The following is a 17,990-nucleotide window of genomic DNA, read 5'->3' on the forward strand; positions in this document are numbered from 1 at the left end:
TTCTTTTTTAATAAATGTGCAAAAATGTCAACAATTCTGTGTTTTTCTGTCAATATGGGGTGCTGTGTGTACAATAATGAGGAAAAAAAATGAACTTAAATGATTTTAGCAAATGGCTGCAATATAAAAGAGTGAAAAATATAAGGGGGTCTGAATACTTTCCGTACCCACTGTATATATATATATATATATATATATATATATGAGACACTTCTTGTCAAAATGTATTTATTTCCATTCTAGGAAAGAAAAAAAAATGTAGCAATATAATGCTTTATTAACATTTTCCAAACAAAGCCTTCCACAATATTAAGGTAGAGATGCACTAAAATATCACCAATTGAGGTAATATGAAATGCTTCCCAAAGTCTTAGTGGGAGTTTGACTAATTGAAAGAGCTAGTCCCCACATAGGTTGCATTTTCATTTCTACAGGCTTTAAATCTCTTAAACTGTCATCCTCCACAATATTAATCTGCCGGTAGACTGTGACTGTGGTAGATCTGCTTTCCTACAGCAATCATGAAGCTGCGTTCATTATTCATGTCAAATATCCCCGTTATACTACGTGAACACGATCCTTTCAAATCTCTGCAATACATTAATCGGCTTTATAACATCTTTAAAATTAGAATATGCTGCACAGCTCCTGGTCCAATTTCTGGTCATTTCAAGACTGGACTACTGTAATGCTTTGTTGGCTGGTCCCCCAGCTAACACAATTAAGCCATTACAGACGATCCAGTATGCAGCAGCGCATATAGTCTTCAATCAGCCATGAAGGGCTTAAATCACTCCACTCTTGATTTCACTCCTGATCAAATTCAAGGCTTTGACTCTGGCCTTCAGGACAGTCAATGGAACCGTACCCACTTACTTCAGTTCACTTCTACATGTCTATGCTCCAACTCACTCTCTGCAGTCTATGAACAAGCATTACCTAGTGGTCCCATAACATAGAGGCTCAAAGCTGCAGATGTTGTCGAACATTGTATGACAAATTGCTCTCTATATTCCTCATTTGTAAGTCGCCTTGTATAAAAGCGTCTGCTAAATGACAAAATGAAAATGTCATTTTCATTACATAAATCACATACTATAAGCGGTACACAGTAGATTAAAATGTTGATGTTTCATAAATTGACTAAAGCTTTCTAAAGTTTTCATTTATGTTAATGTATATATTTCTATACTTTTAAACTGCATTTTCATGTCTGTTTTGTAGCATGCTGCTGATCTAGAGAAAAAACAGAATGATTCTGAAAACCGAAAGCTGCTAGGAACGGTGATACAGTATGGAAATGTTATTCAGGTAGGACAGCCAGCTGGCATATGGAAACCAGGGATCTCATAGACTTGGTAGGACAGAAATCCATTGTTCCATGTTAGTTTAATGCCTGTTTCATTGGCCTAATTGATGATTGCGTTGCATAATTTATATTGCAGTATGTTTTAAAGCCAGTGACCTCAACATGTGATCTTATAATTGAAATTATGTTAATAATACTGGTAAAGCTTTAAAAATTGAGTTCTATTTGTTCTATTTACATAGTTAATTCATGAGGTATCTAGAAATAACAATGAACAATGTTTTTTTTGCTGGCTCTATAAATTTAAGTTAATATTAATTTATACTTTTACAATTGTTGTTGTTGATGTTAGTTCATACTGCATTAAATAATATAGAACGTATATGTAGAAATTAAAATTTGTGTAGTTAATACAACCTTATTGTAAAGTGTTCTTGTTATACTGTCTATAGCTAAAGACATAACATGGATGCTGTCTTTTGTAAATATGATATATTTGGAGTATTAATTGTAGACGTTTGTTGGTTTCTGTATTCCCGATTTTGCAGCTGTTGCATTTGAAAAGCAATAAGTATCTCACAGTGAATAAACGGTTGCCTGCCTTGCTGGAGAAGAACGCCATGCGTGTGACGCTGGACTCAGCTGGGAACGAGGGCTCCTGGTTCTACATTCAGCCATTCTACAAGCTCCGCTCCTTAGGAGACAGTGTGAGTGGAAACCCATATAGTCCAAATTACCACCTGCCATCCGATTTTGGCAAATTACTGGCTTAGTGCTGTAGATTGGCATGCTTCCAAAAAAAATTTTCAAATAGATTGCTTAAACAACGTTGTTTGTACACTTCATTTGATTGGTCCGAACATACGATTGGTTCCCTTTTCAACTCAGGGTCTCTTTTCACATTGTATTATTTTGCTCTGAACTGAACCCCGTGTTTTGGAATGGCCTGAGCTATAGTCTTAACTTGTAAGAACAAAATATACAATCTAAGAATATGCAATCGATATACAGTATTCAAAATATACAATCTAAAACATAAAAAGGCCAAGAACAGTGACCATTACATCATATGTCACTACATCTGTTAGTGAAAAATGATTTGGTTTTCAGTGGGACCAATGGTGTATCATCTGTTTTCGATCTCTGGGATAAAGAGGCTTTTAGTTACATGATGTCAAACTTACAGCATAGACTTCCCCTGCTAATGCCATTAAATATGGCCTCTGTGGGATAACTCAGCTGACACTAAGCCTCTGTCTCAGAAAGCCTATGCAGTACTTTGAAACAGAGCTGAACCTAACCTTTAAGATGTTTTTGATGATAAAAGACATTCTCCTATCCCAACTCAGTATGTAGAGACAGCTATAAGTTGGGCTTCAGTGTTTTTCTCTTGGTAAAATATGCAATCTGAGAACCAAATGACTGTATGTAAGTGTAGCTTGTATGTGCAATTACCATCTGGTATCAAAAGAGTAACATACCAGTACATAGTTTGCCCTGTTTGTGACCCAGTTGCTTTAGTTAGCTTAGAGCATCTCTGCCTATAGAAGAGGAGAGTGGTGTGCTAAATGTTTTCAGAACGGTCTTCCATGGAATTGCTGGCTTTAACCCATGACAGATATTTTTTTGTTAGGCTTTCCACAAACCCACGCCTTCGCTTATTCTGGTCAGCTGTACTGCTTTTCTTTTATTCGCACATGGACCGATGCCAACAGCTGAAGAATTGATGGCTACTAGACAAAAAAAAGGCATTAAATTTTGTATGAGGTGGCTTTTTGTGAGTTTTTTTTCCCCTTGTTGCAGTCTGCTCAGTTGAAAGATTTCTCTATTTTGGATTTTGTTGAAGGTGCTAAAAAGAGTCTCTGAAGTATGTTTTTAACAAGGTCGCAGTTCATTTAAGTCTGATTTGTGCAGCTCATTGCAGTGTTTCCCCTAGGATTTTCTTCAGCAGCAGTGCTGTTGTGCACGTGTCCATAAGCCTGCAATGCCGGACCTGTATTTACGCATGTTGGTGTTGTAATAGCTTTAAACGACCTTAGAATCCCAATAAATGGGTTATACATGTTCGCCTTGTCTTGTGTTTATTTACTGGGCGCTTTTGACACTTGAAGGGCTCTGGAATTCCAAATTGCTAATAACTGTCAAATAATGAAATGCCTCAATTCTAATTTCTTTCACTATTTTAATTAAACACACAGTAAATAAAAATATTAAATTAAATAAACCAGGGGTGATTCTAAGATTTCAATCTGATGCCTCCTACACACTACTCAACTGTTATAAATGTCGGATTGTGGTACCGTTCATATTACACAACTGTGTGTCTTGTCATTGAAGTCGTAGAGTTTTCAAATTACACGAGGAATCGGCGACAGGGGTGAACACATTACAAAACATTTCACTATTGACGAATCCCTGACGATTCTGCCTGGACAACAAATTAAGAGTATACGCGAGAAGTGATACGAGATAAGGAAGCAAATGCATGATCATATGTTATGCATTTCAGAATATGATGTGTATGTTTTTAATCACCTAAAGACATGATATATTTTATTGGTTACAATTTGAAAAAGTACCTCCTACATAAAAATCTACCTATTTGCTTACCTGAATGTCCAAGAGAATTGACAATTTCTCTTCAACTCTTCTCTTTCTCCACCCGGTTGTGGTACAGTTCAGGTGAACATCAAATAGGCACTGGTGCTCCTGCCAATATTCCACAAATTTTTCCTCCATTTCTTCAGTCCAATTAGACTTTCTTGATACCGTAGCCATGTTAGTTGATGTTCTGTTGCAGGTACATCAGGACTCCTCCCACTGAAACTTCCCGTGCCCCGTTTCTTGCTCTCTCGTTGGCTGTAGGTCAACGCTGCATTTGTATTCAGTCAAAATGCATTTCACATTATGTGATTTGGAATCGCAGACAGGTCCAGATATTTAACATCCTAGATATCTCGCTGACATCGGCAATGTGTTGGCGCTTCTCTCAAATTGCATCTTTGATAATTCATACATTGCGATCGGCGCTCACGGGAGCGAGCTCCGATTTGCCTATGATTTCGGGCTTTTGTCGGTGATCTCCACAAAACTGTCGGCGAGTGAAAATCGGGCATAAAATTGTGAAGTGTAAACTCTGCATTAGGCGGACTAATGACACTATAAGATTTACGCATTTAATGTATTCTGTTCTGCTGCATAGATAGTGTTTTGTTTTTTTAAACTTTGTCATCATTTAAGCTAACCATATAATATTCATTCAGAATATAATTTTCTATAATAAACATTTATAAAGTTCATTGGCAATATAATTCATCTGTCCTAATCATTCCTTTTTTGTTCTCTGTTTATTAAGAAAAAAATATATATAACTTCTATAGTATAAAGTAATATCAAACACCACAAATTCCTCTTACAATTCACATTTATTTAGCTTAGTGAATTAACTCTAGTTGATGTTTTTTGATTTGTTCAGTGAAAAATATAAAAAATTAGGTGGCAACAAATAATTTTTTTTGTGTTTTGTGAATCATTAAACCATTTATTCATTCACAACTGAAACAAGTCTAATTCTAATTTATAAAAATTTGCATTTCTACAAATCTACTAAGAGAAATCAGAAGAGTGTAAGCATCATAAGCATTTTGTGAACCTGACTATACAAAAAGACAACAATATCAGCCTAAAAATTATTATACGTGATTAAATTACATCCTGATGTTATTGTAACATCATCAGTCACTTTTCCTCGCAGTGAAATGAGATTACCGAAGTAAACAGAAAACATACCTCCTCCTCTCCTTCAGTCGGTCAACAGATCCTGATCCTTACTTTTTCAGTGACAGGGCGTATTCGTTAAGTGGGTTGAACCAAAGATATGCTGCACTCGAATGCTATTGGCTCGCACTGTTGTCAATCTTTACAAGCTTTAAAAGCCACCAAAGCAGACCGTCGCATTTAACCTCTATCAGTGCAGCTTATACAAGGATGCGATTATCTGTGTTTTATTTTCTCTGAACAACTAAAATTTGACCAGGTGCAACCTATATTCAGGTACCGGAAAATACGGGTACTTACTGACCAACTGCCAAGTACTTTGTTTTATGTACTTGAAAAAGAGATACTTTTGGACCTTATGTATATCCATGTCTGTTTCAAGTGTGTGTGATTGATTCGATTTTTCTCTCTCACAGGTTGTAATTGGGGATAAAGTGGTTTTGAATCCCGTAAACGCTGGACAGCCTCTCCATGCCAGTAGCCATCAATTGGTTGACAATCCTGGCTGCAATGAGGTTTGTCTTTTTTTCCTTCAGCTTTTCCAGTTTAACTTCTTTATTATGTGTGTGATTGTGAATGAGACTATTATGGCATTTCTTCTCCTATTAAGAGCTTTGAAGTGCTGTAAGAAGGGAATTGCCTGTAAAACAGCTGTAATGTCCACCAAATCAGCATTTGCTGTACTATTCATGCAATTAGGCTTTTAGTCTGATGGCAAATTATTTTGTGCTATTTTCTTTTCTAGAATGTCTCTGCATTGTAAATGAGGGTTTTTAGTAGTGCTTCTGCCTAACACATGTCATAGTTTATCTTATGACATTTTCCCTCTTGCATAGTCTCTGTATCTTCCTCTTTCTAATTCATTCTTTCAACCTGTTTTTCCTCAGGTGAACTCTGTGAACTGCAACACTAGCTGGAAGATTGTTTTATTTATGAAATGGAGCGACAACAAGGAAGTCATTCTTAAAGGGGTAAAAGCATCACAGATACATATGAAATATGAACCATTTATCGTGGAGTTAGTGTTAAAAGGGACTGTTCATCCAAAAATGTAAACACTGTCATCTCTTACTTATCCTCACATTGTTCCAAAGCCGTATGACTTTTTCTTCTGTGAAACACAAAAGGAGGCCATGAAAGTGAATAGTGACTGAGGCTTACCATTCTGCCTAACATTTTCTATTATGTTCAAAGATTTATTTTTTCGTGTGAACTATCCCTTTAACCATTCAGCTACTGTATGTGAGTTTTGGAGTTTGCTGAGGCAGTGTTTTGGATGTGTTGGTGTTAATTCCTCCCTGTCTTTCTGGATGCTAAGGGTGATGTGGTGCGGTTATTCCATGCTGAGCAGGAGAAGTTTCTCACTTGTGATGAGCACAGGAAGAAGCAGCATGTGTTTTTGCGTACCACCGGCCGCCAGTCCGCCACCTCTGCTACCAGCAGTAAAGCATTGTGGGAAGTGGAGGTAAGTGCCAGGTCGTGCTTTATTGAAATTGTTTTTTTTTTCTAAAAGGGAGAGATACAAATTTAAATGGTTATTATTTACTTACCCTTATGTCGTTCTAACACAAATTGTGTTATTTATTTCGTGGAACATAAAAGTTAACTGACAGAATGTCAAGGTTGTTGTTTTCCACACACTGAAAGTGCATGGTGACTATAGCACTTAAGCTCCACAATGAACAATAAGCACCGTAAAAATAGTTCATACAACTTAAGTCATACAGTTGCTTTGTGTGAGGAGCAGACTGAAAATAAAGACTGACATTTAAGTTAAGAAATGTAATCATAAATATGTATAAATCTGGTGCATTTAAGTTCATATAGTTTATGAGAATTAGTCATTACCTATATAATGAACATTCTAGCTTTTAATATATTTTCATGGTTTCTCACCATGAAAAAAGCCCTGTAAGCTGGCATGGCACTAACTAACTAACCTATGTAATTACACAGTAAAAAGCACACTGTAAAATAAAGTTTAACCAAAAAAAATCATATCCAGTAATCACACACGGCTGAAAAAAAAAAAAAACACTGAGAAGTCATGGAAAATAATTAGTCAAATGTGGGAACCCAAATGAGGTTGAGAGACAGACATTTCAATTCAGAAAATTCTATAATCATTTATTCACATTCTCATTGTTCCAAACCTGTATGACTTCCTTTCTTCTATGGAACACAGAAGCATTATGTCAAGGACTGATTGCCTCAGTCGCTATTCACTTGTATTGCATCATTTCTCAGTACAATGAAAGTGAATGGTGACTAAGTCTATCAGTCCCTTACATTCTGCCTAACATCTCCTTTTGTGTTCCATAGAAGAACAACATGAGGGTGAGTAAATTATGACATTTACATTTTGGGGGGGAACTATCCATTTAAAGTACCTTTGACATCATTTGCTGGCTCCCTATTGACATGTATACCTCATATCTCATATTTCAGGTGGTTCATCATGATCCATGTCGTGGTGGCGCCGGCTACTGGAACAGTCTTTTCAGGTTTAAACACTTGGCCACTGGACACTATCTGGCAGCTGAGGTGAGTGAGGTGTGTTCTGCTATCTCTGGACCCTCTCCTAGGTCTTCCCAGATCAACACTAACCTCTCCCACTGGGTAGGGAACTTTACTAACTTCCTCTAGACTTTCTGAGCCTAACAACTACATTCTTTGAGATTTTGAATACTGCCATGATTTTGAGCTAGTGTTGGCTCCATCAGACTCCAAATTGGGTAAATCTTACATTTTGCCGCTTTAAACCTGTAACCCTTTCTTTAAACTTGGTAATCCGTCTAAGTTTGAGGTTATCTTGGCATATGCCTGGGATATTTTTTTAGATTGCTACCTTTCAGGTCTTAAAAGTCAGATTGTGTAGCTGGATAATTTTTAAATTTAACATGAAATGGGTTTCACAAGACATTTTATTTCCTTATGTAGATGCATTTCAGCATAAAGCAGTTGATTCAATGAGAGAAAAATGTATTGCAGGATTGAATTTTTCTGTTGGGAATTAATTAGATCATGAAGAGGGTTCTGTATACTGTATGTCATGTACAGAGCCCCTTAGAGGACAGGGAGGGAATTTATTTTCTAAAAATTTTGCAATCCCTGGCAATAGTTTGTGTTCCCTCACAATACATTTTGTGAAATCTATTCAGAGGGAATGCAAACTAGTCTGAAGGAATGCAAAACTTATTGTAGAGGAAACACAACATTTACTGTGAGGGAATGCAAAAATTATTGTGAGGGTACTCAATTCGAAATAGTTTGCATTCCCTCACAATGAGATTTCATTGCCTCACTGTACTCCTCACAGTAAGTTTTGCAAAAATGATTGTGAGGAAACGCAGAAAGCTTTGCGTTCCTCCGCAGTAAGTTTTGCATTCCCTCGAAATAGTTTGCGTTCCCTCACAATGAGTTTTACATTGCCTCAGAATAGTTTGCGTTCACTAACGCTAATTTTTGCATTTCCTCACAGTAAGTTTTGCATTCCCACTGAATTGTTTGCATTCCCTCACAATAAGTTTTGCATTGCCTCGGAATAGTTTGCATCCACTCCCGATCATTTTTGCGTTCTCTCACTATAATTTTTGCATTCTCACAGTAAGTTTTATGTTCCTTCGCAGTAAGTTTTGAGTTCCCTCACAATACATTTAGCACTCCCTTACAGTAAGTTTTGCATTCCCTCGGAATAGTTTGTGTTCCCTCACAACAAGTTTTGTGATCCCATGGAATAGTTTGTTCCCTCACTGTATGTTTTGCGTTCCCTCGCGATCATTTTTGCGTTCCCTCACATTAAGTTTTGCGTTCCCTCACAGTACATTTTGAGTTCCCTCACAGTACATTTTGAGTTCCCTCACAAAACATTTAGAACTCCCTTACAGGAAGTTTTGCATTCCCTCGGAGTAGTTTGTGTTCCCTCACAATACTTTTGAAATGCCTCGGAATAGTTTGCGTTCCCTCATAGTAAGTTTTGTGTTCAATTGTAGTAAATTTTGTGTTCCCTCACAGTACGTTTTGTGTTCCCTCACAGTATGTTTTGTGTTCCCTCACAGTAAGTTTCATTCCCTCACAGTAAGTTTCATTCCCTCACAGTAAGTTTTGTGTTCCCTCACTGTACGTTTTGCGTTCCCTCACTGTACGTTTTGCGTTCCCTCACTGTACGTTTTGCGTTCCCTCGCGATCATTTTTGCGTTCCCTCACATTAAGTTTTGAGTTCCCTCACAGTACATTTTGAGTTCCCTCACAAAACATTTAGAACTCCCTTACAGGAAGTTTTGCATTCCCTCGGAGTAGTTTGTGTTCCCTCACAATACTTTTGAAATGCCTCGGAATAGTTTGCGTTCCCTCACAGTACGTTTTGCGTTCCCTCACAGTACGTTTTGCGTTCCCTCACAGTACGTTTTGCGCTCCCTCACAGTACGTTTTGCGCTCCGTCACGATCATTTTTGCATTCCCTCAAGATCATTTTTGCGTTCCATCACAGTAAGTTTTGTGTTCCCTCATGATAATTTTTGCATTCCCTCACGATCATTTTTGCATTCCCTCATGATCATTTTATAATTCCCTCACAGTATGTTTTGTGTTCCCTCACTGTAAGTTTTGCATTCCCTCTGAATAGTTTGCGTTTCCTCACAGTACGTTTTGCATTGCCTCTGAATAGTTTGCGTTCCCTCACGATAATTTTTGCATTCCCTCACAGTACGTTTTGCATTCTCTCGGAATAGTTTGCGTTCCTTCACCATCAGTTTTGCGTTCCCTCTGAATAGTTTGCATGCCCTCTCAGTAAGTTTTGCGTTCACTCGCAGTAAGTTTACTTACGTTTAACAGGAGGAGTGGCTTCTACGACTACTTATCTTTCCGCCATCAACCATGGCCGATATCAAAACGATTGCTGCTCTGTATCTATTGTGGAAGTCCCAGATACGTTGATGTTGTGTCATACAATTCCGGGTGCCCATACACAGCTACAACCATTTTCTCATCCATTTTTCCTGATTTCTTCTGCTACTATGTCAGTGACATCCGGAAAATCGCGTTTTCACTTCGCGCCATTCGCTCCACCCGCTGCAAATCTGCGTCTATTCGCGTCTTTGCATTGACTCTGTATGTAATCGCACCACGCAAAACACTCGATTCCCGTGTTTCTACAAATGCGTGTCCGTCTGCCTGTTGTGGGTCGATTAGTAAAATTACCCGTGCATGCAGTTAGCATCGGGATCTTTGTAAGACATTGTTGATATCCGATAACATCATTCTATCACCCAGCCCTAGAAGACAAACTTACTGTGTGGGATCAAAACAAATTTCCTCCTTTTCCTCTAAACGGCTCTGTTGACAGGCTGTTGGAGAGGAGCGGTTTAAAAATAAGAGGGCTTGGTGATATCAGCTGAACTGGAACTCAATTTCTGTTGCCTTTTGATAAAAAATTAAGAAGACATTTTATTTGTTTCCAGTGGAATGATGTGCACTAATGAATCGTTCACAATAAAACAAGGAAAATGTATTAAGAAAGTAAATAGGGTAAAATTTGATTACATGTTGCCTTTAAGATTACTTCAAAGAGTTTATGCTAAGTTGTTCTAAAAATGTATCTGTACAAAATTAAAGAATGGGAAGCTGACTTTTTTTTATTAGGTTGCGCCTAATAAAGCGATCAATTTTCTGTCAATGTTAAAATTTCCTGTCAAAAAGAATAATTCGATTTCTCTGCACCGTGGTTTCATTTTTAGGATATTTTGCTAAGATTGTTTACATTTACCTGTTCACAGGTAAACCCTAACTATGAGGGAGAGTCCCAGGAATCGCGTTCATCTGTAAGTGATTTTATCTGTCCTTTATCTCTTAAATAGTTGGCATTCTTGTGCATGTGTTTCTGCTGTGCACTGAAGCTTAACTGCTGGCCAAATTTTGTTTCCTGCTCAGGTGGTGGATTTTTCAATCTTTAACTTTCAGGTACTGTCAGCTATTTGTGCTGCATTTTAATTAGTCATGTTCTATCTATCACCTGTTGGTATGCACCACATGCCTTATAATTATATACATTGATCTCTGTGTATAAACATCATGCATTCTTTGCTTTTTGCAACATAGAAATCAAAGCCTGCCCAGTATTGTTCAGTCTCCATGATGCTTTTTGCATAATGCCACGCTAAATAATTCTGTATGGATTTTGCACATAATCTACACTACCAGTCAAACGTTTGCACACACCTACTCGTTATCTATTATTCCGATTTTTTCATGTATAATAGCAAAGTGATCAAAAGTATGAAATAACTCAAATGGAAGTATAGTTATTACATAGTGACCATTAAATGCAATCTGTTTTCAATCAAGTTTTGGCTTCTTCAAAGGATCCACACTTTGTCTAGATTAAAGCTCTATTTTCCTTCACTATACAATCCAATTCATCCATTTACAAAAATATTTTAAATAAATTAATGCATTACAATATATATATATATTACAAACCATTATACACATTAACAATATAATTGCCTATGAAACAAATTTCTTGCATTTAGATCAAAAAGCCTTTTAAGATCATGAGAATCAAATTCAACCATGTGTCAAAGCTTTTGACTGGTACTGTATGTGCTGTTGTGTATTTGTGTGCACCAATTTTATAGTCTTTTTGATGATCTGTTAATTTATCTAAATTTCACATTAGATAAATCATCTGAACAGAAGCAAATGATTGTGGAAAAGTAGTGAGAGTAAACTATATGATCACAATTGATAGGACTTCTATCAATTACAACAGAGAGATCTAATAATGTTTTTGTCTGTGGTTGTTGTTAAATTCTTGAATCTATTTTTAACCAACCACAAGGTGGCATTATTGCTACTGGTAAACCAGTGTGAACAATGCAACACAAAGCCTGTAGATGGCAGTGTAAGACCACAACTGGTATATAAGCTAGTGTGAATGCACTTCTGAAGCTTTGTACACAGATTGCAAGTTAATCATTTAATTTAGTAATAACAGAGCCTAAGGGCAGGTTTATAATATTGAGTGTACATTTCTCATGAGTTTCTCTGAAACTGACCAAGGAAGAACAACAATTAGCTTTTTTACTGGTCAAGAAATGAAAATGCTAAACTTGTTGTGCCAGAACCCCAATATGTGTGACTGATGGAGAGATTTCATATTCTGCTAGCATACATCACATTCTTGTATGTGCACACATTTTACAGCATGAACACTGAGTAATTTAAAGTCACATGCAGAGTTATAATTATGCCACAATTCCAAGATTGTTTCATGAGCTAATGACAACACTTAAAACATGTGATGTGTGTCAGTCTCCATGGTTACTTGGTCTCTCCTCGCCATTAGCTGGACTTGGAACATGAAGCCCTACGATCACGTCTGCGCACGCCAAACGAAAAGGTCATGTACACTCTTGTTTCCGTTCCCGACGGTAGTGACATCTCCTCCATATTTGAGTTGGACCCAACCACGCTCAGAGGAGGAGACTCCCTGGTACCCAGGTACACAGCAGATCATATTTTGATCATACCATTAAAGTTAATCAAGATATGACTACATCTTTTAGAGGGCAATAAAAGCTTTTATGCATTGCTTGTTATACAAAGCTTTTATGCTTATATTTTTATAAACAAATTAGTGCATTACGGTAATTGGTAACACTTATATAACACAATAACACTGTAAGGTTGTATTTTTTAACATTAGTTAATGCATTAGGGTTAATAAACTAACAATAATATATTTTAACAGCATTTGTTGATCTTTATTAATGTTAATTTGTAAAAATACAATTGTATATTGTTAGTTTATAATGCATTAATTAATGCTAACAGAAACCATTTTTTATTCACAATATGTATTAGTATATAATTACATTAACCAAGATTAATAAGTGTTGTAAAAGCATTGTTCATTGTTAGTTTATGTTAATTGATGTTAACAAATGCAGCCTTCTTGTAAAGTGTTGGCCAGTAAATTTCTATGTAATGTGTGTCTAATGAAAAACGAAGTATAATGAAGTATAATGAGAAATTACAAAAAAAAACTAAAAAGCAAAATGTCCAAAAGCATTACTGTAATGATAAATTTGGCAATTACACATAATGTGTCACATAATGTCATAATGCAAAACATCGTTATGGTACCGAAAATATGTTTAATATATTTTCTTTCTATAGTTTATTTTTATTTATTTTTTTTCCTTTGGGGTGAAATATGAGATTTCTGTTGATGATGTGTTCAGACACACTTGATTAATTTATCTTTTTATTGCTTGAAAAGTTGGGAAAAGTTAAATATGATCAGGCCCAAGATCTTTTCCCCACTTAATTGTTTTAATTTTTTTTAAAGGCTATCCTAAAAGATACACAGTGGATTATTGTTAATGCATGTGTTCAGGCCTGCAGGATATTTTAATCAAATCGTAAACAACTCTAAATGACCCTTAAGATAAGGCAAGCTACTGTATCCAATTAACAATGCTCTGGATTATTAAAAACCCTTTAAACTCTGAGGGTGTTTTTAAAGATTGCTTGTTTCAGTGGTATACCCAAAATTAAAGGCTTATAATTTGACAAAATGTAGGGCCAAGTCTTTGGTATCATGGTATTATTTTTTTATTTATTTATGATATACAGTACATTAGGATACATTCTGAGACTCTCAGCCTAAAAAAAACTGCTGAACAATTGCAAACAAACTTGAGCCAAAACTTTACTTTTTTCTTATTTTTCTGATTTGACATTTAAATACCTCAGGGTTTAAATAATGTAGTTACGAAAAACTGCTTTTGTTTTGTCCCTAATCATGTCACCTGTGAGTACAATTTTGTGTTAAAACGAGAAAAATGTATAGCATTGGAAAAATTATTTGTACTACTGGCCAAAAATTTCACCAAGTGTCCAAGTTCCTTTTCGAACATATAAAACATAATAATTGTACATAAGAACTAAATACACATGCAAACCCAACGATGAATAAAGGTTTGCATAGCATGCAGTCATGATTTTAGTAATGAGATTTCACAGAATGAGTTTCATTCTGTGCCATTTAAGTCATCATTGAGTCAGTGTCCTGTACTTTACGCCATCTCCTGGTGGCCATTTGTAAGTAGAGTGATTGATCACATGAATCTCTGCCCAAATATCGAGGACTATCACCCATGGATGGAGCAATCTCGACCCTATCCGATTGGTTAGCATTCTATGACGCTACAGCATTTCTGATGACGTTATCTAATCCAGAAAAGATAACGTGTTTGTAGCCAGATAGCATGTCTGCACATTGTACTTCGTGTGGGTTATGTAATGATCTCTGCATCCGATTACTTTGTGTGTTGGCTCGTTTTAAAGAAAATGGCCTCCTTTATGTAATGTAATTTTATATTTTATGTTAATGTTAATCTTATGTTGCTAATGTTAAAGCTGTTAATCTTTCGCAAAGTTATAAGTGAAAAGCAGCATATGGACAACACCTGTTCACATGATACATGTATTTCTTAGACATATACTTATCAATTACTCACTATGTTTTGTCTGTGAGTAAAACAAATAGGCTGGTTGTATTCTACTCTTTGAGAAATTTCCAACAACATATGACACATGCCTGTTTGATAAGCTTGATATTTTTACCAATTACAAAAATATGTACAGTGCAAATTATTTTAACATTTTCAAAATGGAACACTTCTGATTTGTCTGCAAATTTCAAAGCACTCATTCAGTTTTGGTAATAATGCTTACAGGCATTTTAAAGTACAGCTTCTAAGCTTTAAAACAATACTTATTTTGTGTTAGTCAAGAATGTAGCTATTAATATATTGGTAAAAATAAATTGCCTGCCTGCCGGCAGTCCCATCGGAGCTTAAAGGGTTAATCGAGGGAAATATATAGATTTGTTCACACTCATGTGTGATTCCTGGTAGTAAAAGCCACCTCCTCAATCACATGATGTCTTGCCAAACATCTCCTTATCTCTGGTGACTCTTTTGGTCCAGAGAGTATGGCATCTATTATCTCAATGAATCATATGGAAAAATGCGCACAAACACACGTGATCACTTGTCTACTTGCACACCCATCAGGCTTTATGTCCTCATACCACAAAAGCCAAACGCCTTCAGGGTGGAGTTTGCACGTGACTCATTGTGTGTGTGTTTGTGTGTGCTTGCCTCATTCAAATACCTAGGAAATCTGACCTTTCTTTGTGAAAATAGCAAGGAAAGTCCCGGTAGGGTGCGAAGGCAGGAAATCAGGATGATCGTGCAGTTTGCCAGCGTGATATCTTTCCTTGCTGTTGAAACATGTTGTCGTATGCTGTTATAGAATGGAGGCCAGATGTTGCCCAACCATCCACCCCCATATTCCCTTATTTATTTAAGCAATCATTTTGAAAGTGTGTTTTTGTGAAGTAATCTCTACCTTACCACTGAGAAACATAACATAGGAAGGGCAATTCAGATTTGGGACTTTCTAAATTAGACTAATATACCAGGCAACAGTGAGACTCGTTCATTTAGAGATGATTTATTCCTAAATTATGTGTGTATCTTGTTCCTATCTGGGTGAATCTGATGTGAACATGTCCATTTTTTCCTGTTATTCTACTGTAATGCATGATTCATTAGTATTTTTTTTCTTTCTAAATCAGCAAATAGTTTTTTGTTACAGTAATATGCTGTCATGGAAAAATAGTGTCTAAAATGGTATGATGAATTAATATGAATGGTTAAAAAAATCTAAATGGATTAGACTTGTACAAATGAAAACAGATAGTATTGCCAAGAATATTCACAAGAATAATGTCACACTAAAAAACATCTTAATTTAAACATCTTATCTTTGTTACTCATTTGAAAAAATTGTCCCCTTACTGATTCATGTAAGCATGATTTGATGTCACAGTGATGATGATGATGTATGTTTGCGTGTGAATCTTTGTATATTGATCTATGGGCTCGAATACATCCATTGATTGCACCCCTACTCAATCACATGCTTTGAATGGATATTAGGCTAAGCTGTTGACAGGAATGGTCATAAGTGTAATAAGCTGAACTGTGACATTATCATCCACGTCTAGGTGCTGTGTGTGTTTTTGTGATCAACTTTAAGTTAGATCTAGTAAAAGAGGATTTTCGTGGCTTTCAGAGCTGTTGCCTAAAATGACCCCATTTTCTCTCTCTCTGTCTGTAATTCAGTTTCTCACACACACACACACACACACACACACACACACAACAACAACGCCTCCTCTAACAGCACAGAAGTGCCGTAGACGTGACTAATTAGTCTAAATGAGCACAGTGTGTGTGCGTGCACGTGCACACACACACACACACACACACACACACACACTCAAAGGTAACCCTGTTAGTCATATAGGTGATTACGCAACCATGCCAAGAATACAGCCAGTGTCTGATGTCTGCTTGTGGCCTGTGTAAAGTGTGTTTAAGTGTGTGAGAGGGTGTGTTTGGTCAGGTTACTGAGATCCAAACTGGTCTCTTCCTTCCTGGTGTTTGTAAATGAATAAATGTGTCTGTGTGCATTAAAGTGTGTTTGAACTCTATGACTCTTCATACACAGTTGAAAGATTTTATGAAATATTCAAGATTATTATGTAAGATGTAGAGTGTGTAAGATATGTAAAAGTTCAAAATACTTTCAACAGTCTGTAATTGAAAAACTCATATTGATCAACAAATATTCTGAATTCAGTATTTGGGGTGCACGTCCCACTTAATATCTATTATGAGTACAGCCCTGGCCAAATCTTGGCAATTTCTTCAGATTTTTTTGTCTGTGCGAATTGCAAAAAATCACACAGAACACTGAAGGAAATGTTTTAATGACTATCTCGGTCCGTCTTCTGAATACAATGGCAGTGGACCCAATTTAAAGCTCAAAAAAAGGACCCAAAAGTAGTCCATGTGACTCCTGCTTCATATTCCAAGTATTCTGAGGCTGTACGATAGGTTTTTGGTGGAACCTCCCCCCATTTACAGTAGCACATGTGTTCATGTGAAAACTTGAACAGGCACTGTTTTTAAAGCTAATGCAAGTTTACGCATGAAAACGCGAGCAACTGTGAACAAGCTTCTCTCATAGCACTCATGAACTCTCAATGGAATGTCATAATCAATTACTGTAATTCAAAAGTTTCATATTCTTCTGTGGTTGTTACAGTTTAATATTAATCATGGAACATGTTGTTTTGGATCATTTTTGAAAGTCTGAATGGAAAAATGAACGACAAAAATAGAAGTGGATAGTCTGTTTTTAGGGCCCAAGCCTTGAAAAGGCAAGGCCCTATTGTTTTCGTTAGGATTACTATTATTATTTTTTTTACGACTATTGGGGCACTTTTGGGGCTCTTAACGTGCTTGAAAACTCTTGAAACTTTGCACACGAGTCAGAACCCGCGGCCATTAGGGCCGGGCTGAAGCTGGTACCCGGGCGTGGCAGGGGGGCTCGATGGCGCCCCCTGGAACGGGGTCCGAAAACTTGGTCCATAAATCAAACACGCTTGCATGTAATAATATGAAACTCGGTACACATATAGATCTCATCGTTTCATATATCCTTCATACTTTTACTTTTTACCTCAGCCCAACAGGAAATCGTCTATTTAGGGTTTTTTGGAAAACGCATGCAATGGAATTTGAAATACTCCTCCTAGAGAATTCCACCAATCACCACGAAACTCGGTCAGCATGAAGTCAAGACATTGAGGATGAAAAATTGCCAGCGGATTTTTGATATGTCGAACGGTTTGGCCGTGGCGAGGAAACGAAATGATGGCGCGAAAAGAGAAACAGGAAGTGTGTTATAACTTCTGCATACATTAATTGATCTCGATGAAACTTCAGCAGTGTGTTCGCTGTAAGAGGCCGATCGCATGGAT

At 36.7% G+C, this 17,990-nt stretch overlaps 1 protein-coding gene across 6 annotated transcripts in view; it reads left to right on the forward strand.

The window, feature by feature from the left end:
- itpr1b (inositol 1,4,5-trisphosphate receptor, type 1b) overlaps nt 1–17,990 on the forward strand; it is a 206,487-nt gene that overhangs the window by 46,053 nt on the left and 142,444 nt on the right. For 3 of the 6 annotated variants that reach the window (XM_052101305.1, XM_052101306.1, XM_052101307.1), the window contains exons 5-13: nt 1,225–1,311; nt 1,858–2,016; nt 5,503–5,601; nt 5,974–6,057; nt 6,405–6,551; nt 7,535–7,639; nt 10,861–10,905; nt 11,015–11,044; nt 12,432–12,586. In XM_052101305.1, the coding sequence (XP_051957265.1) occupies nt 1,225–1,311; nt 1,858–2,016; nt 5,503–5,601; nt 5,974–6,057; nt 6,405–6,551; nt 7,535–7,639; nt 10,861–10,905; nt 11,015–11,044; nt 12,432–12,586 (911 nt within the window). The remainder of the gene's footprint in view (nt 1–1,224; nt 1,312–1,857; nt 2,017–5,502; nt 5,602–5,973; nt 6,058–6,404; nt 6,552–7,534; nt 7,640–10,860; nt 10,906–11,014; nt 11,045–12,431; nt 12,587–17,990) is intronic. The other 3 variants (XM_052101304.1, XM_052101308.1, XM_052101309.1) reach the window with 3 other exon arrangements.

Source organism: Xyrauchen texanus, chromosome 32, assembly GCF_025860055.1.
Source record: "Xyrauchen texanus isolate HMW12.3.18 chromosome 32, RBS_HiC_50CHRs, whole genome shotgun sequence".
Taxonomy (NCBI): Eukaryota; Metazoa; Chordata; class Actinopteri; order Cypriniformes; family Catostomidae; genus Xyrauchen; species Xyrauchen texanus.